Below are 21,092 nucleotides of genomic sequence, written 5' to 3'. Positions count from 1 at the left end.
CCAGAGAGCTTGACTAGACTAAGCTTTTGATATATATATTTTTTAAGATTTAATTATTTATTCAGAGAGAGAGAGGGGGGGGGCAGAGACACAGGCAGAGGGAGAAGCAGGCTCCACGCAGGAAGCCCGACGTGGGACTCGATCCCGGGGTCCCCAAGAACACACCCCAGGCTGCAGGAGGCGCCAAACCACTGCGCCACCGGGGCTGCCCTAAGCTTTTGATATTATATCTAATAAAATGGTTCTTCTACCTTTTATTTTTTATTTTATTTTATTAAGATTTCATTTATTTATTCATGAGAGACACAGAGAGAGAGAGAGAGAAAGGCAGAGACATAGGCAGAGGGAGAAGCAGGCTCCATGCAAGGAGCCTGATGTGGGACTCAATCATGGATCCTGGGATCACAACCTGAGCCAAAGGCAGAGGCTCAACCACTGAGCCTCCCAGGCATCCCTCTTCTAGGTTTTATACCTATATCTGTGATTCATTGAGAATAACTGTGTATGGTGGGAGGTATGGATTTTCTTTTGGCATATATATATCCAGTTGTTCCAGTACCATTTGTTGAAAAGATTCTCCTTTTAACATTGAATTGATTTTGCATCTTTGTCAGAAATTTGTGTGGGTCTACTTCTGGGCCATCTGTTCTGTTCCATTGATTTACATCTATCCTTTCATCATACCATACTGTTTTGATTACTAAAGCTTTACAAATCTTTAAACCAATGTAATGGGGCACGTGGGTGGCTCAGTCAATTGGGTGTCTGCCTTCAGTTCACGTCCTAATCCTGGAGTCTCAGAATCAAGCCCCAAGTCCGGCTTCCTGCTCAGTGGAAGGAGGAAGCTCCTCCTTCCCCCTGCTCATGCTCAGTCTGCTCTCTCTAATAAATTAGTGAAATCTTAAATAATAATGATGATGATGATGATGATGATGATGATGATGATTTAAGGAAGTACACCGTAAAAAAAAAAAAAATGAGGGGATCCCTGGGTGGCACAGCGGTTTGGCGCCTGCCTTTGGCCCAGGGCGTGATCCTGGAGACCCGGGATCGAATCCCACGTCGGGCTCCCGGTGCATGGAACCTGCTTCTCCCTCTGCCTGTGTCTCTGCCCCTCTCTCTCTCTCTCTCTGTGACTATCATAAATAAAAAATAAAAATTAATTTAAAAAATTTAAAAAAAAATGAAACAGTGTAATGAAGCTGGCCTTTTTCAATACCAAAAACAGTGAACTTTTACTTGGCAAAAGAGAAAAGGAGCCAATTCTGAGCCCAGAGTGATCAGGGATCTCCTAGGGGATTAGGGCCCTCTGGATATTAAGCAAAACTATGGCATTTTAGACGCCCTTAGTTATAGAGAAGCTTAAGTCCCAGTAAGCAGTTCTCATTAAAAATTAACTTCCTTACCCCAAAATACCAGGCTCTCACAATTCTCCACTTTCATATCCATGCCCATGTACCTTTGGGCAGAATTCAGCTGTTCTTCTTCCACCTGAGTTAAGTCCATTTCCTCATCCTTGACTGTCACCAATTCCTGGAAGAACAAGCACACTATTATAGGACTTAGGGAAGAGAACAATCTATAAGAAGATTTTTTTTAATCTAAATGTTAAGCCTTTATTTTATGGAACAGTCTACAATTTCTATGTTAAGGAAAATAATAATAGCTCACATTCATAATCTATCGTCTATGTTCCAAGTCCTTTGAACTACCTCTTGTAATGATAACTATATGAAGTAAGTACTCTTGTTAACATTATTCACAGATATGAGGACCAGATCTGAGATTTGGACCCAGGCAGTCTGATTCCAAAGCTATACTCTTTCTTTTAAATGTAAAATAAAATATACTAGTTTCAAGTATACAACATGGTGATTTGACATCAAAGCTATACTCTTAACTGTATGTTTCTGTCTTTTACATATTATACTAAATAAATCTAATGTAAACTAACCACTGAATGACAACCAAATGTTAATTACTAATTGTACTTAGTTGTTGTAGATGGGATAAATCTCAGATATGTAATTTATACTGATTTCTAGAATATTCAGAGATTTTATAGAAATTCTGCTTGATATTGTGATTGCATACAGATAGCCTTCCTGTTCTAACAGAGGCTACTTCTTTCTCTGTACTTAGGGCTATGACTTTTAGATTTATTTAGTTATCCTTTAGTAACTACAGTTGTTCTGAATGAATGCATTTATTGATTGTAAACTGAAAATGATCAACTATTCTTCATACTCTGTTATATTGACAGTCATATCGGTGTATTTTGTTGATCATACTTAACTGGAGAATGCTTTGTGTTGTTTTTTTTTTTTGTTTTTTTTGTTGTTTTTTTTTTAATTTTTATTTATTGTAGTCACAGAGAGAGAGAGAGAGAGAGAGAGAGAGAGAGAGGCAGAGACATAGGCAGAGGGAGAAGCAGGCTCCATGCACCGGGAGCCTGACGTGGGATTCGATCCCAGGTCTCCAGGATCGCGCCCTCGGCCAAAGGCAGGCGCTAAACCACTGCGCCACCCAGGGATCCCTGGAGAATGCTTTGTGAGAAAACCAATAGAATATAGTAGTTGAGGGGCATCTGGATGGCACAGTCGATTAAGCATCCTGGTTTCAGCTCAGGTCATGATCTCAGAACCCTGATCTGAGTCATGAGATCAAGCCTCACATTGGGCTCCACACTCAGCATGGAGTCTCCTTAAGATTTTCTCTCTCCCTCTACCCCTACCCCCACTATAGTGTTCTCTCTAAAACAAATAAATAAATCTTAAAAAAAAAAAAAAAAGAATATGTGGTTAAGAGGCATAGGATTTAGGATCAGACATACCTGGGTTCTTTTTTTTTTTAATTTTTATTTATTTATGATAGTCACAGAGAGAGAGAGAGAGAGGCAGAGACAGAGGCAGAGGGAGAAGCAGGCTCCATGCACCGGGAGCCCGAGGAGGGATTCGATCCCGGGTCTCCAGGATCGCGCCCTAGGCCAAAGGCAGGCGCCAAACCGCTGCGCCACCCAGGGATCCCAATACCTGGGTTCTGATTAGTGTTCAACTACCTTATGATTCTGAGGAAGTTACTGTTAGCCTCAGTTTTGGAGTTTATTTTCAAGTAATCTCTCTACCCAATGTGGAACTTGAACTTAGAACCCCAAGATCAAGAGTCGCATGCTCCACTGACTGAACCAGCCAGGCACCCCTGTGAGCCTCAATTTTACTATGAAATAGGCATCATCCCTAACTCACATGATTTTTTGTTTAAAATAAATGAAGTAACATTTGAAAAGTGGCTCTAAATGTTAGAGTTCCCCATAGCTCAGTCATTAGACATCTCTCTCCATCCATTCTCACATACCTATAAGCAATGCTATTGTGCCCATATTCTTTTTAAAAATCCTAAAACACACACACACACACACACACACACACACACACAAAACCCTCTTCGGTCCTCTCCTTTAAAGTAGAACTCTCCAAAATACTTGTTGGTAGTCCCTGCCTCCAATTTCTCTCCTATTCTCTCCTGAATCCTTTCTACTCAGGCTTTCATTCCTGCTGTTCCATGAAATTGTTCTTGGAAGTCACCAATGATCTTCATATTTTTAATTCCAATAATCAATTCTCAGGCCTCATCACATTTGACTTAGCAGCAGCATTTAACACACCTAATCGCTCCCTGCTTCTTGAAACTCTCCCATTGGTTATCAGGATGCCATACTTTCAACTTCTCCCTACCCTACTGGCCACATCTTATCAGTCTGTTTTGCTGGTTCCTCTTCATCAACCTGACCACTAAGATTTGAAGAGCTATAGGGCTCAGTAATAAAATTTCAACTCTTCTCTATTCCCTCAGTGATCACAGTTTCACAGTTTATAATGCCACTCACGCAGATTACTCCCAAATTCAATGCTCAAGCTGGAGTTCTCCCCAGACTTCCAAGTCTTCAAGGAAATATTACCTTGGTTCAGTTCTCTAGTTGGGATTGCTGTGGATCTCTAAAGAAAATGAAAAAAGGAAACAACACACCATGAAGACCTAGCTAAGATTTCAGAGGAGGGAACTCAAACTTGCCTGGAACTCTACAGGAAGGAGTCCAACAGTAGGTTCCATTTCTTCTGTGTTCTCTTTTTGGGGCAGAGAAGCATCCTCAGTAGCAATGGCTGGAAGGACTAGGGGGATAAAAAGCCACAAAGGAAGTAAACTCTATTCAATAGACAAAAGCTATCATAAACCAGCTAAATTATATACACAAGCCCCACTCAACCTAACTCAGAAAGGTAGGATGAGGATAAAGATGATAAAGTGAAAGCACATTGCCCAAAAAACTAAATTGTAGACCCACAATACATCAACCTTTTGGAATCATCTAACAAGGAGTAGAAAAGCATCACCTATCTTTTATCACAAAAGCAAGCAAGATGGAATAGTCTCTCCTCTTCAGCTATTTCTTTTTATTTCTTTCTTTTTTTTTTTTTTTTATTCATGAGAGACACAGAGAGAGAGAGAGGCAGAGACACAGGCAGAGGGAGAAGCAGGCTCTATGCAGGGAGCCTGACATGGGACTCGATCCTGAGTCTCCAGGATCAGGCCCTGGGCTGAAGGCAGGCTGCAGCTATTTCTATAATGCTTACCTTCTTCCTCAGCTTCAATGGTCATATAATCCATGATGGGCTTCTCTTTTTTGTCCTGTTACTGCTATGACTTCCTCTTTAGTCACAGTTCCAGATGAAAGATAAACACGGGCTTCTCAGCAACACATAATCTGCTTCTTTGTGTAAACCATTCAACTCTACTCTGAAGCTCTGGAGAGAGATTTTTGAGGTTAGGCTCGCCATCCTCTGGAAATGGTTCCTGCTCCCTGGAGCATCTCTCTCTCCTCCTAGGAGGCTTACTCCTATGCATTTAAGTCCTAGGGCCTCAGAAGTAATTCCTCTTTGCTTGAAACCTTAATATTTAGGCTAAATTAGTCCCCACAGCTGAAGACCATTCTCTAGAGTACTGAGATCAGTCACTACATGCCATACCAGGACAAAACCAGAAAAGAAGCAGGGCAGTGAACTGTGAGCCTCACACCTAGTTCCAGCCTGTGCAGAATTCCCAAGACCCTAAAGCACACAGCTGACCATAAGGTGGTCTGTGATTATGGTAGCAGTAACTACAAGCAGGGCTCCAACAATTGGTTCATCCTTATGATTCATGAAGACAGGCAGCTGGTAGATGGGGCCCTTATACAGCAGCTGATTCCCCACCTGCTCTTTTTTAAAGACCCTGAAAATGTACACACCCAGGATTCTCTTCCATGGTCAGAGGGAGAACAAAAGACTTCAGTAATTAGTAACAACTGACAAACAAGATGGGTTCCCTTCTGTCAAGGGAGAAAAAGTAAACTTTGAATCAGGCTGACTGACCACGAGGCACAAAACCAGTCAGTACAGCCTAAGGTGACAAGCTGGCACAAAGTCCAACAAAATTTGCAAAAAAAAAAAAAAAAAAAAAAGACTGCCACATCCTGAAACTGCTTTGTCACTCTGTACCTGAGCACCTGGTACCTAAGCACCTGATATTCGTGGTTTGGGACTTGAGCCCGACTAGTCCTTGTAAAGGGCATGGAATTTGTGGTTAGTGCCTATTTAACTCTGAACCTAATCTTTCCTCTTTAGAGTGTACTATAGGTTTGCAGTCGAAGGTTGCATCTCCCAGGTTTGCAAACTGCCCGGGAACAAAGCTTTTCCCTGGCTCTGACCAAATCTTCGCATTCCAGGCGCGCGTGTGCGGTCAACCCTATGCATTGGCCCCAAAGAGAGAGAGAGAGAAAGTGAGTGTGTGTGTGTGTACTCAACCCTTTGTATTGGCCCCAAATACAGGCAGGCCCCAAAACTCTGATAAAGCAAAGCACAGAAGGGCAATGAGTAAGACACGGACCACATTTTTTTTGTGTGTCCCAGAAGTTAAGAACATTAAGGGATTTAGTAGACGGGCAGGTTGAAGGCCAAAACCCACGAAAGGTTCTCTAGCTCCCCGCACCCGGCACTCCCGCTCCCAGAATCCCCCGGTCGGCCACGCCTCCTTCAAGTTCCCGGACTCCATCTCCCAGCGGGCTTAGCGGCAAGCGTACTTCCGGGATGCCTAGTGTCTCAGAGCTGAACCCACAAACCCAGCGAGAGAGAAGAGGGAGCCGTTCGTAGAGCCCTGGAGAGTAGGCCCGGGTCGCGCAGACAGGGCCCAGCCCTCTTCCCGCCGGGGCCGGAACCTGAAAGCGTGGCCCGGGTTGCTGCGGGGGGCAGTGGAGCGGCACGCACGGATCGGCGGGGCGTGGAGACCCGCGCCTAGGGCCCAGCTTACGCTTACCTCTTTCTGGACACAGTGCGGACTCCGCTCCGGCCACAGGGCAGGTCCCCGCGGGGCTGCGCTCTGGGAGAGACGGGAGGGGCGGACGGACTCCCTTTCCGGGCCCGCGGAGCTCCGGCGAAACAAAAGGCTCGAGCCCGAGGCTCCGTCTGGAGTCGCATCTGCGCACTTGGAGGCGACCGCGCCGGGTCGGGGGTCCCGGCGGAAGGACTTCACTTCCCAGAGGGCTCGAGGACATCGGTGGCGCCCTGGGTGGCGTCTCCCGAGCCAGGGGAGAAAAGCGCAGGGCTTCTGTATCATCCTTTAGATGGAGATAATATCCCATCTGATAGGTCTCCTTTCTGAATAAAATGAGAAATTGTCGTTTATAAGCTTCTGGAGCGGGTTAAGCGTCTGACGTCAGCTCAGGTCAGGATCTCAGGGTCCTGCTACTGAGCACCCCCATCGGGCTCCTGCTCAGCAGGAGTCCGCTTCCCCCTCTCCCTCAGCCCCTCCCCCTGCTCAGGCTCTGCCTCCCAAAAAAAACGTTTAACAAAATTAAAAGGTCCAAATATTATCAATGTCTGTTACACAGTCTTAGTGTTGCTCAATCCTACAATAAAGCCCCAAATCTGTAAACCGAGTACTAGTGATTTTATTGAAAGCATTCTGGCTGATAAAACGCCATAGGCAGGGGAAAAAAAAAAAAACACCATAGGCAGGGTTGAGAAGCTATTGTCCTAACTGACGAGATACAAAAGAAAAAACATGATATAGGAATGAGTTCAGGAGGAAAAGTTAGACGTGAGAGAGGCAAGGACAGAAATTGGCTTTGAAACAGGAAATTGTGCACACCCGGAGTTTATGAACATTGGTCCTGGAAGGTCCACTGCTCCCTTTGAGCCAAAGAACAACTGGATGAGGATGAAAGATACTCTTCTGCTCTGCGTGGAAACACCTGGTCTATAGCTCCAGTTCTATTCTTAAAAATCGAGGAGAAACCAATTGTCATTCCAGTCCACATTACCAGAGTCACCAGAATAGTCTCTCCACATCTAATCTTGCTTCTCAATACATGCTATTTAAAAATTAAGTCTGTTGATGTCACTCTCCTCAGAACCCTTCAATAACTTCCCTATACCCTGAAATAAGACATAAACTCCTTAGCACAGTTTATAAAACCCTGCATTGGGGCATCTGGGTGGCTCAGTTGAACATCTGGATCTCAGCTCAGGTCTTGATCTCAGGGTCCTGAGTTCAAGCTCAGCATTGGGCTCTAGGCTGGATATGGAACCTACTTTTTAAATTTGGTAAATTAAAATAATAAACTAAAATATAAAGGCCAGCTAAACTGAAATTCTTTTTTTAATTATTAATTTTTCTAAATTTTTTTTTAACTGTGAAATTCTAATAAGGGTGACTAAACACATCTTTCTGTCATGTGCTGGTCAGATAACATACAATACTACTATTGTTCATAAAGACTTACAAATGAGTGAAAGCACTTCTCAGCTTGAATCTGAAAATCAGGCAGGGAACACAACAATTTACCAGCTACTCAGAAATAATCCAGGAATGGTCACAATATTATGAAAGGCAGACTTTACTGTTTTCCCTGATTCTAATTTGTTAGAATTAGGTTTTTTACGTAATTTTTATTTCTCTGATATCCAGAAGTACCTTAAAATTTTTGTTGGCCAGGTGCCTCTAGTGCATAGTCATCACACCTGTGGCAGTACACAGGCACGCCAGAATGGGTATCAGAAGAAAATCCCAGAGACAATAATGGAGCATACTTAAGAGTTGCCAAATTACCAATACTATTGGTGGCAAGAAAAATAATACCAGGGATCCCTGGGTGGCGCAGCGGTTTGGCGCCTGCCTTTGGCCCAGGGCGCGATCCTGGAGACCCGGGATCGAATCCCACGTCGGGCTCCCGGTGCATGGAGCCTGCTTCTCCCTCTGCCTGTGTCTCTGCCTCTATCTCTCTCTCTGTGACTATCATAAGTAAATTAAAAAAAAATAATACCAGATGAAAAATCATGGGTGCAAACAACATTGAGTGGAAAGATGTTTCAGAAGAATGGGATTCTGAAGGTGAAGAACTTAGCAATGCTGTCATCATTTTACTTTCCTTTTTATCTGAGTACAAAAGTCATTATATCACTTAAGAATACATGATTAAAATTATATCTAAGCCCCGTACCCCCGCGCGTGCGCGCGCCGGCCGTGCGGGGCGGGATCCAAAAAAAAGAAAAAAGAAAAAAATTATATCTAAGTAAGTCTAAAAGGAACCTATTAGTGATATGAAATAAGTAAAGTGAGGGCAGCCCCGGTGGTGCAGTGGTTTGGCGCCGCCTGCAGCCTGGGGTGTGATCCTGGAGACCCGCGATCCGGTCCCACGTCGGGCTCCCTGCATGGAGCCTGCTTCTCCCTCTGTGTCTCTATGAATAAATAAATAAAATCTTAAAAAAAAAAAAAGGGTAAAGTGATAAAGTATTATAACTTTGGCAGTGTTTCTTTATTGGTTAACACAGAAAATAATGCTGCATCATTTAACTTCATGGCACCTTAGAATGGGTGGAACACTTCAAGTTGTTTACTACTATTTTGTGAGCTGTAAAATGAAAAATTCTGAAATAAGTCATCTCAAATACCTTTTCTTGTTCTGTGGTTTGGTGCTCCTTTGTGTTAAAGCCTGGATTTTGGGGCTGGTGGTGGGCATTGTCAAGCAATCCAAATCAAGGATGCCTGGGTAGCCCAGTTGGTTAAGCATCCAACTCTTGATCTCAGCTGGAGTCTTGATCTCAGGGTCATGAGTTCAAGCCCTGCATTGGGCTCTATGCTGGACAGGGAACCTACATAGAAACAACAAGAGACTTGGATCCATTATTTAAGATCATTATTATTCCACTTGCTGCTCAAGAAAAAGATATAATTTTGAATCTTCAGATCCCAACTGACTAGACTAAGACTGTACTATGCAAACGGAATAAATGAAGTAAGCATCTGAAAAACAAACTTAGAGGCAACAAGGGCCCAGAGCACAGGAAAGAATGTTCTGAGCCCTCAGGGATCCCTTTCTTCTTCCTCTCCAGCTGGGGTTATTAGGCTACATTTGTCTCTTTCCCCAGGAATTTCTTTCACACGCAAACACTATGCTTTTCTGGAAAAGAGTTTGTTTGCCTCCATCCTTGAAATTCAAAATTAGCTCCAATAAACCCACTAGTGGCTCCTATGGGAGCCAGAAATCCTAAACCAAAAAAAATAATAATAAGGGATCCCTGGGTGGCGCAGCGGTGTGGCGCCTGCCTTTGGCCCAGGGCACAATCCTGGAGACACGGGATCGAATCCCACATCGGGCTCCCGGTGCATGGAGCCTGCTTCTCCCTCCGCCTATGTCTCTGCCTCTCTCTCTCTCTGTGACTATCATAAAATAAATAAATAAAAAAAATTAAAAATAATTTTAAAAAAAAATAATAATAATAATAAAAAAGAAAAAGAAATCCTAAACCAGAGCACTTGATATGAGAGTGTTTGAGCTTTCTTGAGCTCAGATTGCTCCAGGTGCAGAGCTCCCTTAAAATTCTCAGAGGAACCAGGGGCACCTGAGTGGCTCAGTCAGTTAGGTATCTGACTCTAGATTTTGGCTCAGATCATGATCTCAGGGTCATGGGATCAGCTGCATCAGGCTTCTCCCCCAGCTCCTGCTCATTCTCTCTTTCAGATAAATAAATAAAATATTAAACAAAAAAAATCAATATCATGAAACACAAAGGCAGGCTGAGAAATGTACCATGTCAAAGGAAATTAAAAACACATGAAAAATTAAATGTGATGCATAATCTTAGATTGGAAGCTGAATTAGAAAAAAAATTTATAAAATACATTACTGGGACAATTTGCAAAATCTAAATATGTTGTATATATTAGATATTCTTATGTATTAATGTTAAATTTGCAAGATTTGGTCATTTTACAGTGGTTATATAAGAGAATACCTCTGTTCTTTAGCATAATATATACTTAAATTTAGTGTGATGCATGCTAAAATGTTTAGGAGTTTAAGGGTCTTGATGTTGCAACTTTCAAATGATTTGCAAAAATAATAATAGCACAAATTATATGTATATATGTGTTTGGATTTACAAACCTCTATGAAAAAATGTGACAGAGGGCAGCCCCTGTGGCGCAGCAGTTTAGTGCCGCCAGCAGCCTGGGGTGTGATCCTAGAGACCCGGGATTGAGTCCCACCTCGGCCTCCCGCATCGAGCCTGCTTCTCCCTCTGCCTGTGTCTCTGCCTGTGTGTGTGTGCCTATGAGTAAATAAAATCTCTTTTTAAAAAGTGACAGAATGTTTTAAAAAACAGTAAATGTAGGTGGGGAGAATATGAGAATTCCTATACTATTCTTACAACTTTTCTCTAGGCTCGAATTACATTTATTTATTTATTTAGGCTTGAATTACATTTAAACAGTTAGAAATTCTGGCTTGCTGTATATTCCTATAATTATAGAGTAAAATAAAACTTTTTAAAAAAAGATTTCATTTATTTATTCATGAGAGACACAGAGAGAGGCAGAGACACAGGCAGAGGGAGAAGCAGGCTCCATGCAGGAAGCCCGACGTGGGACTCGATCCCAGGACTCCATGATCACACCCTGGGCTGAAGGAAGGTGCTCAACAACTGAGCAACTCAGGCGTTCCTAAAATAAAACTTCTATACTTGGAATTACCAAGAATTTCTATTAACTTCTGTAAATGGGCCATCTTATTTTTTTTGCATGCTTCACAATATTTGGTTGAAAATGAACATTTTGAGGGGTGCCTGGGTGGCTTATTTGGTTGGACATCTGACTCTTGATTTCGGCTCAGGTCATGATCTTAGGGTCATGATCTCAGGGTCATAAGATTGAACCCTGTGTCGGTCTCCATGCTCAGTGGGAAGTCTGCATGAGATTCAATCTCTCTCTCTGGGCCTCCCCACCCTCACTCTCTCTTTCTCTCTTAAAATAAATCTTAAATTAAAAAAAAGTAAAGAAAATGAACATTTTTAATATTAGAATGTGGTAACTCTGAAAATCTGATTATTCCTCTTCTTTGGGTTTTTTGTTGCTTGATGTAGGCTGCAACTGATTGTTTAGAGACTTTTCTAAACTATTTTGTAAAGTTTATATTCTGGGTCCTGTGGTCTCTGAAATCTCTTGTTTCTTTAGCTTGTATTCAGCTAATGTTTTGACAGAGATTTTCTTGAATGCCAGGAGCCAAAAAGAAAGGGAGAGAAAGTCTCCCTGTTTTTCCAAGTTGGCTTTGTGCCGGGACCCTCATTCGAGACACTCAGCCAGGCCGTTTACAACTAACTCTACCTTAGCCTTCACCTCCTGCTTGCACTAAGCCTACAGATCAGGCAAAAGTGGAAGTCTACAGCCTTCTCAGGTTTTGTGGGCACATATCTAGAGTAGTACCTAGATCAGTCAAATAGAGACAGAATGTAGAATGGCAGCTTCCAGGAGCTGGGAAGAGGGGAATGGAGAGTTAGTGTTTAATGGGGGCAGAGTTTCAGTTTTGCAAGATGCAAAAAGTCCTGTGGATAGATGGTTATGATGGTTGCATGATGTGAATGTACTTAATGCCACTACTATATACCTAAAAATGGTCCCAATGGTAAATTTTATATTACGTGTATTTTATCACAATTAAAATATTATTGGTGTTGATTACTGAGATTCCGGGCAACCCCTTGAATTTTGCTTCCAAGGCTCATGCTAATAGGTTTTCACACTCAGTCCTGTCTCAGTGTGATGGACAGGTGACTGGTCCAGAACCTGAAAGCTGTGCCCCCAGTTTTGTTTCTTGTCAGTTAGCTGTTGGACAATCCCAGAGGAGCCAAGAGCTCCTTATGTAGCTAAAAAATATGGAGGAGCTTTGTGGAGTTCCTGTATGTTAGTCCAGGTCTCAGTTCCAGAAACCAAGTTTCTATATTTCAGTAGAGCAGTGAGGGTCAGATGGCCTGACCCATAGAAGACAGCAGTGTATCTCCAGTTGTGTGCCCCCTTGGGGGGGATTAAATGCTGCAGGTGATCCCCACCCCCATGCACAACAGAAATAAGCAGAGTCTACAGGACACCTTGGAACCTGCTCTCAGCCTGATGTTTCAGAGACTCAGCCAGTAAACCAATTGATCATATCTGGAAGTCCTTGAAACAATGAGCAGTTCCATAGTTTTCTGGGCTGGATTCAAGATGCTTTTGTTCTTCTCTGAGTCTTGGGAATGACAAAGTAGCTGCAGTGCCTTCTCAGTTTCTCCAGCGTGCAGGGCTTTTGGCTCCAAGAAAAAAGGGAAAATGTAACTGGGTTGGCCTCAGAGGAGGAATGACATCCACCACAGCGAATGGACTCCCAGCTAATGCCCAGATGTGTCTTTCGGGTTTTAATGAGAGAAATCTGTACTTTTTTTAAGATTTTATTTTATTTATTTATTCATGAGAGACACACGGAGAGAGGCAGAGACACAGGCAGAGGGAGAAGCAGGCTCCTCGCAGGGAACCCGATGCAGGACTCGATCCCAAGACTAGCATCAAGCCCTGAGCCAAAGGCAGATGCCCAACCTCTGAGCCACCCAGGCTTCCCAAACCTCTCTGTACTTTATTCCAGAAATATCTTTTCTTGGGAGAAAAAGAAAGTTTGACTTAATTGTTTTCTGCAAATTTCAATTTTTTTCAAGTTCTCTTATACCAGAAGGACTAATGAAGAATCTTTTTGATATTCTGGAAAAGAAATCAATTCAAACAGGTGAAATTGAGGTGGCTGGCTGGCTCAGTTGTGGGACATGTGACTCTTGATTTCAGGGTCATGAGCTCAAACCCCACATTGGACATAAAAATTACTTAAAAAGGAAAAAATTATGAAATTGATATCCTATACCTGGAAATGTGGAATGAATGATGTTTAATGTAAGCCAAGAACCTGACAAGGGAACACTGGTTGCAGATCCCCTCTAAACCAGCTCTACAAACATTTAAATTTTTTTTTTTTAATTTTTATTTATTTATGATAGTCACAGAGAGAGAGAGAGAGGCAGAGACGCAGGCAGAGGGAGAAGCAGGCTCCATGCACTGGAAGCCCGATGTGGGATTCGATCCCGGGTCTCCAGGATCGCGCCCTGGGCCAAAGGCAGGCGCCAAACCGCTGCGCCACCCAGGGATCCCAGCTCTACAAACATTTAAATGAGGAGTACATTGGGCTTTCCAGTGGGGTAGCCAATTTTTGCAATCAATTTCTTTCTTTCAATTTCTTTCTTTCTCCCTGCCTTCCTTTTTTCTCTTTTTCTCTTTCTTGAGTTTCCTTCCTTTTTCCTCTCCTTCTTTCCTTCCATAAAGCTGTTTTTTTAAAGATTTTATTTATTTATTCATGAGAGACACAGAGACAGAGAGGTAGAGACATAGGCAGAGGAGAAGCAGGCTCCATGCAGGGAGCCTGATGTGGGACTGGATCCCGGGACTCCAGGATCACGCCTGAGCTGAAGGCAGGCCCCCAACCCCTGAGCTACCCAGGCATCCCTAGAGCTGTTTTTAAAATACACGTTAGGAGGAAGCCTGGGTGGCTCAGTGGTTTAATGCCTGCCTTCAGCCCAGGGTGTGATCCTGGAGTCCTGGGATCAAGTCCCACCTTGGGCTCCCTAAAAGGAACCTGCTTCTGCCTGTGTCTCTGCCTCCTTCTCTGTGTCTCATGAATAAATATATAAAATGTTTAAAATAAAATACACATTAAGTAAAAGTCTTTTCTGATTCCATACAAATCTTAAGATTATTTGTTCCAACTCTCTGAAGAAAGTCCGTAGTATTTTGATAGGGATTGCATTGAACATGTAAATTGCCCTGGGTAGCATAGATAGTTTCACTATATTAATTCTTAGAATCCATGAGCATGGACTATTTTTCCATCTCTTTGTGTCTTCCTCAATTTCTTTCAGAAGTGTTCTGTAGTTTTTAGGGTATAGATCCTTTACCTCTTTGGTTAGGTTTATTCCTAGGTATCTTATGCTTTGGGGTGCACTTGTAAATGGGATTAACTCTTAATTTCTCTTTCTTCAATCTCATTGTTAGTGTATAGAAATGCCACTGATTTCTGTGCATTGATTTTGTATCCTGCCACACTGCCGAATTGCTGTATGAGTTCTAGCAATCTTGGGGTGGAGTCTCTTGGGTTTTCTATGTACAGTATCATGTCATCTGCAAAGAGGGAGAGTTTGACTTCTTTGCCAATTCAAATGCCTTTTATTTCTTTTTGTTGTCTGATTACTGAGGCTAGGACTTCTAGAACTATGCTGAATAACAGTGGTGATAGTGGACATCCCTGTCGTGTTCCTGATCTACAGTTACTCTGGAAAACAGTGTGGAGGTTCCTCAAGGAGTTAAAAATAGAGCTACCCTACAACCCAGTAATTGCACTACTGGGGATTTACCCCAAAGATACAGATGCAGTGAAAAGCCAGGACACCTGCACCCCATTGTTTATACCAGCAATGTCCACAATAGCCAAACTGTCGAAGGAGCCTCAGTGTCCATCGAAAGATGAATGGATAAAGAAGATGTGGTCTGTATATACAATGGAATACTACTCAGCCATTAGAAATGATGAATACTTACCATTTGCTTTGCTGTGGATGGAACTGGAGGGTATTAATGCTAATGAAGTAAGTCAATTGGAGAAGGACAATCATTGTATGGTTTCACTCATATGTGGAATATAAGAAACAGTGAAAAGGATTATAGGAGAAAGGAGGGAAAATGAGTGGGAAAAATTAGAGAGGGTAACAAAACATGAGAGATTCCTAACTCTGGGAAACGAACAAGGGGTAGTGGAAGAGGAGTTGGGCGGAGGGATGGGGTAACTAGGTGATGGGCACTGAGGGGGCACTTGATGAGATGAGCACTGGGTGTTATACTATATGTTGGCAAATCAAACTTTAATTAAAAAAAAAATAGGGGATCCCTGGGTGGCGCAGCGGTTTAGCGCCTGCCTTTGGCCCAGAGCGCGATCCTGGTGACCCGGGATCGAATCCCACGTCGGGTTCCCAGTGCATGCATGGAGCCTGCTTCTCCCTCTGCCTGTGTCTCTGCCTCTCTCTCTCTCTCTCTCTCTCTCTCTGTGACTATCATAAATTATATATATATATATATATATATATATATATATATATATATACACATTAAGGGCTCCTGGCTAACTCAGCAGGTAGTGTTAGGGACCTTTCATGTCAGGGTTGTTACTTCAAACCTCACCTCATGGGTAGAGCTTACTTAAAATAAATAATATTTTTAAAAAGTTAAGTTCATACGTAACACCTGCCAATATAGTATTACTGAGGAAACAGTTTTACAAAAAGAATTTTACAAAAGAAAGACATTTAAGGATTTAACGACACAGCAAAATGCCAGGAAGTTGCATCATCAAAACAGCCTTGATTTTCCCTGAGATTTAGATTACAGGCAATTTTGTTTTCTCATCAAAATTTCCTATATTTGGCAAATTAAAGAAAATATATGTTGGGCGGGGGAATCCCTGGGTGGCTCAGCAGTTTGGCGCCTGTCTTTGGCCCAGGGCACGATCCTGGAGTCCCAGGATCAAGTTCGCATCGGGCTCTTGGCATGGGGCCTGCTTCTCCCTCTGCTTGTGTCTCTGCCTCTCTCTTTCTCTCTCTATCATGAATAGATAAATAAATTAAAAAATCTTTTTAAAAAAATGTTAGGGGCACCTGGATAGTTAGCCAGTAGAGCATGGGACTCCTAGAGACCCCTAGTCTCTGTGACGGTGTCCGATGCCTCCTGGGTCTCAGAACTGCTGTGGTCACTCTTCGTCCCTTTGTCCCTTTCACGGTGTATCAAGTAAGGTGGCTGGCTCCCTCCTGTTCATCTCCAGCTTGGAGAGGGGAATGAGGAGTTTGCTCTCTGTGTACAATAGCTGGTAGCCAAAGAATTAGGCCAGACAGGGACACGACTCACTCCAGCAGACAAAGCAGAGCACATGAAATGACAAAGACACCCCAGATTGCTCCCTCAGTCAGCCCAGTCTTCTTTCCCTCCCTCCCCTGGCCCTTCTCCTGATGTGCAGCTGGCAACTCTGACTCAGAGAGTCAAGGAGGTTTTACCCCATGTGCCACTGGGCGTCATCCAGAGAGACCTGGCCAGAACTGGCTGTGTAGACTTGACCATCACTAATCTGCTTGAGGGAGCTGTAGCGTTCATGCCTGAAATTATCACTGAAGGGACCCAGTCCCTTCCCACAGCCTCTGCCCTCAAGTTCCCCAGCTCTGGCCCGGTGACCCCTCAGCCCACAGCCCTTACATTTGCCAAGTCCTCCTGGCCCGGCAGGAGAGCCTACAGGAGCGCAAGCAGGCACTCTATGAATATGCAAGAAGGAGATTCAGAGAGAGATAGGCCCAGGAGGCTGACTGAGCACAGGATGGCACCCAGAGCCGCAGGACCAGGACGGAGACTGGGGACAGCCCTCACCCCACTTACAACTGGCTGGAAGAGTGGGTGGTAAAAAGGGAGGGATGGGGCTCCCCCCAAAATCACATTAAATTCAGGGTTTTCACTCAAGGTCTCTGTTGCCTCTCTGAGTCTCAAAAACCCACTGAGCAGGTTCCTTTTCCCTTGGATGGGGGGAACAGGGTCGGGAGCCTCCTTGTGGGTTTGTGAAAAGTGGTTGAAATCATGCCTTCGTGTCAAGAGATAAGTGATATCATGTAAGTGTAACTGAACCGAAGACCAGCGGCACCAGTGTTCAGCCCAGCTTTGTTGAAGAAACAGCTGCAAAACTACAAGGCCCAAAATGCCTTTCACTAACAAGCGCTATGTACATTGTGTGTAGAGTACACATGCTCCTTGGGGTGTCTGAAACCTGTTTTCCATAGGCTTCTGGCCGATTAAATAAGGTGGAGCAGGGGATCCCTGGGTGGCGCAGCGGTTTGGCGCCTGCCTTTGGCCCAGGGCGCGATCCTGGAGACCGGGGATCGAATCCCATGTCGGGCTCCCGGTGCATGGAGCCTGCTTCTCCCTCTGCCTATGTCTCTGCCTCTCTCTCTGTGTGACTATCATAAATAAATAAAAATTAAAAAAAAAATAAGGTGGAGCAAATGCCCTCCCCCCCAAAAAAAGAGCATGGGACTCCTGATCTCATCAGGGTAGTGAGTTCAAGCCCAACGTTGGGCATGGAGCCTACTTAAAAAATAAACAACATATTTTACTCTTTAAGAGAAAAAAAGGTAGCAATTGTCCTCTTTTTAAAACAGAGCAAAGAAACCATATAGTCATGCTCATAGGTACATTTCAAGGCGCTCTTGTGTTAAGGGCTGGAAGGAAGACTCCCCATCCCCACCACATGGTCTCCTCAGTGTTTGTGTCCCTTTGTGTTGTGCCTGGCACGTGTCCCAATCTCTTCAGATATATGAAGGGGCTGGTACCTCCCTGAAAGGCCCTTCTGTTTTGTCCTCTGGTCTGTCCCAAGCCCCTAGAACAGTGCTTGAATATCCTGGAACATCTTGTGTGAGTGCCTTATGCTACTAGGATTATACAAATGTTTGGGAAATAAATTAGGAAAAGTGCTCTCGGAGTCATTATCAAGAGGAGAAAACCTTCAGAAGCCAAGCAACCTTCCCAGAATCCCGACTTCCACAGCAGCACTCAAGTTCATCTTTCCAGAGGGACCGGCTGGTCAGCTAGAGCAGGTCAGGGCCAGGCACGTGAACTTAGGAAAAGGATGGATGGTCAGGCTTGACCGGCTGTCTCTGGGAAGATAACCTGAGGAGTCAGTCCTGCAGGTCCCTTCCAGGAATGTGAACACAGGGAGAGAGAGAGAGATGACAGGTCGGATCCCCAGGCCACTTTTGTGTGCTCCGAGTAGGACCCCAGCTCCAGCAAAAACCCAAGGGGCTCCCAGACACACTCCCTGGAAGACAACTGACCTTCACCAGAGTTTCCTTCTATTTGCTATGGCAGCTTTCCCTGGGTGGGTAGAATTTCCCCAGGCGCCCCCTAGTTCTGAGGATGCCCCTGCATCAAAGGAAGTCTCTCAGGCAGGGCAGCCCCGGTGGTGCAGTGGTTTGGTGCCGCCTACAGCCTGGGGTGTGATCCTGGAGTCCCAGGATCCAGTCCCACATCAGGGTCCCTGCATGGAGCCTGCTTCTTCCTGTGTGTGTGTGTCCATGAATAAATTTTTAAAAACAAAACAAAACAAAACAAAAAAAACAAAGGAAGTCTCTCTCGCCCACCTCACATCCTTTCCAGTAAAATTTGTTCTTGGAGCCGCTGGGACCTGAGAGTCCTGCAGAAGATGTGGGACCAGCAGCACTGCGGGGAAGGACAGTCAGCGCCTCAAAACCTCCAGGGAGGGGAAGATGTTCCCGAAGGGGAAGGCAAGTATTCCCCAGGCACCCTCCCCTCCTGTTTACCCACCTTTTCACCTAACTTGGTGCATCTCTTAATGAAAGGATCGGAAGCCCAGAGAATCCCAAACTGTCTGGATGCCTGGATAGCAAACATTGAACTGTGAACTGAGAGTGAGGAAAGGACCCTTATGTTAAATATACAGAAAGGATCTGGTGCTTGTGACCGTAGCCCCACCATAACACATCGGACTGGCACAGAAGTTTGCATGTTCACATCAGTTTGGCTTCAAAACAAGTGCTATGCTGTCAATTCCAGGATTTCATCAATCATCCTGATCTTTAAAAAGCACATCTACAGGGGTGCTGGCTCCCCTGCCTGGCTCCATGGGTAGAGTGCAGGACTCTTGATCTCTGGGTCCTGGGATCCAGCCTCATGGTGAGTGTTTGCTCTAAAAGAAAAATACATCCGTAGAGGATTCTTGCACCTTTCTTTCTTTTCTTTCTTTCTTTCTTTCTTTCTTTCTTTCTTTCTTTCTTTCTTTCTTTTTCTTTCTTTCTTTCTTTTTAAGCTCGGCAAAGGACAGACTTTTAAACTGAAGGGGTAGTAAGGCTGGTGCAATGAAAGCTTAATCCTGGTAAGTCCACCACAATCTCCATTTCTGCTGGTCTGTGTTTTTCCATGCTCTCAGGTCATCGCAACTGGTTTGTGTCTGAAACTCCATTGTTTCAAATCCCTATTGGAGGGGTGCATTTAAATGACTCCTCAACTGGGGGAGTGGTTAGCTCAGTCCGTGGGGCACAACTCTTAATCTCAGGGTCCTGAGTTCAAGCCCCACAGTGGGCATGAAGCCTACTTTAAAAAAAAAAAAAAAGTCTAAATTAAAAGGTAGTAAATGCCAGGATAATTTCTGCTCTTAGAAAGTTCAAGAACTGCATCCTCAGCATAATAAGCTTTGAATCAATATCGCAGTTCTTTTTTTTTTTTTAACCACAACGTTCAGAGGCTTTTTTTTTTTTTTTAAGATTTTATTTACTTATTTTAGAGAGACAACAGGAGCAGGAGGGGCAGAGAGAAAGAATCTCCAGCAGACTCCACGCTGAGCACGGAGCCCCACGCATTACTCCATCCCAGGAACTGAAATCTTGACCTGAGGTGAAGGCAGAAGCTTAACCTCCTGCGTCACCCAGGCGGCCCCTGTTCAGGGGCTGAGAGGAAGCGCAAACCATGAAAAGTTACGGGTGGTGGGGGAGGGGTAGCAACACATTTTCTTCAAGGTGACACAAATATCAACCAGGGACGTTGCGCCATGCCCATCTAACGACCCAATTAAAAAAAATAAAACAAACAAAAAACCAAACCCTACTTTTCACACCAGAGTGAATTCCTTAACGAAGGCTACTCGCGCCCTATTTTACTGTCCTCTCTGAAGCATAGTCCTGATAAGGCTAAGAACAGAACGACCTACATGTCGGCTTCTGTGGGGTCCCCACCCCCTCCAGGTCATCCTCACCCTTCAGCTTAACTGCCGGTCCATTGCTGAGTTGTTCACGAGAAGTCCCCTTGGACTAAAAAAAAAGTCCGAGAAAGCCCGAGGCTGGGAGGTAGCGGGCCGCCGCTTATTTTGTTTCGTTTTACTACCGAATTGATTCCGGCCGCTAAACAGAAAAGCCACAGCCCTGACCCCGACGTGATTCGAACACGCAACCTTCTGATCTGGAGTCAGACGCGCTACCGTTGCGCCACGAGGTCCTGCACGCTACACGGTTTTTGTCATTTAGAAGGACTTCGGGGGGAAAAAAAAAAGATGGACTTCGGTTTCAGCAGGTGTCAGGTGCAGGGTTCAGTTGTCTCCCCCACCCCACCCCCAACCCCGCCCGTGTTTTGACTTGGGATTGACTCTGAGCTCTTTGTCCCTAATAGAACCGAGCTATTCAAAGCAAAATGCAAATGCGGGTGAAGCCAGCGAGGAGCTCCGGGCGCGGAGGGTACTCGTGGGCAGGATTTGGGAAGCCCACCTCCCCAGGGGTCTTAGGGAGCGAGGTATGGGAGGCGTCTGTGGAAAATGCCAGTCGTAGCTCCCAGGGGGCAGGGGTGGGGGCGTCAGGGATCCGGGTTGTGTTCAGTCTGAGCCTTTCCGTACGCGGAGCAACGCGAGAATTTGCACCCCAGTTACGCCTGTGGAGGAAGACTATTTCCGCTTCCCAAAAGGGACACTTAGAAGTTTTATTTTTTGCTTTTAAAAAAATTAACACGTATGCGTTGTAGAAATCTCATCGGATACGAATGCAAACAAAAACAAAACTAGGATATGGGGTGTTGAGCACCTGCAGACACCAGGCTCTACATATTGCCACCTGATGTGATATTTTGGG

The 21,092-nt window shown here is 44.4% G+C and overlaps 1 protein-coding gene, 1 long non-coding RNA gene, 1 other non-coding gene and 1 pseudogene across 3 annotated transcripts in view; 1 reads left to right on the top strand and 3 right to left on the bottom strand.

Moving 5' to 3' along the window:
- The window catches only part of ZNF789 (zinc finger protein 789), a 38,933-nt gene extending 37,418 nt beyond the window's left edge, over window positions 1-1,515 (bottom strand). The window contains exon 1 of the mRNA XM_055339546.1: window positions 1,407-1,515. Coding sequence (XP_055195521.1) covers window positions 1,407-1,506 — 100 coding nt within the window. The 5' untranslated portion in view covers window positions 1,507-1,515. The remainder of the gene's footprint in view (window positions 1-1,406) is intronic.
- Window positions 1,516-4,078: 2,563 nt separating this feature from the next.
- Window positions 4,079-6,916, bottom strand: LOC129519214 (uncharacterized). Its single transcript, XR_008666377.1, has 3 exons — window positions 6,349-6,916; window positions 4,632-4,802; window positions 4,079-4,169 (listed from the first exon to the last, which is right to left on the bottom strand). It is a non-coding gene; the product is annotated as an uncharacterized LOC129519214 (long non-coding RNA).
- A 1,481-nt stretch (window positions 6,917-8,397) lies between these two features.
- LOC129519883 (lipid droplet-regulating VLDL assembly factor AUP1-like) lies at window positions 8,398-16,785 on the top strand (annotated as a pseudogene).
- Window positions 16,786-20,397: 3,612 nt separating this feature from the next.
- Window positions 20,398-20,469, bottom strand: TRNAW-CCA (transfer RNA tryptophan (anticodon CCA)). Its single transcript has one exon. It is a non-coding gene; the product is annotated as a tRNA-Trp (tRNA).
- Between the last annotated feature and the right edge of the window lie 623 nt (window positions 20,470-21,092).

Source organism: Nyctereutes procyonoides, unplaced genomic scaffold, assembly GCF_905146905.1.
Source record: "Nyctereutes procyonoides isolate TBG_1078 unplaced genomic scaffold, NYPRO_anot_genome, whole genome shotgun sequence".
Lineage (NCBI taxonomy): Eukaryota > Metazoa > Chordata > Mammalia > Carnivora > Canidae > Nyctereutes > Nyctereutes procyonoides.
Note: the sequence above shows the minus strand (reverse complement) of the source record. Positions and strands in the feature narration are given on the sequence as shown.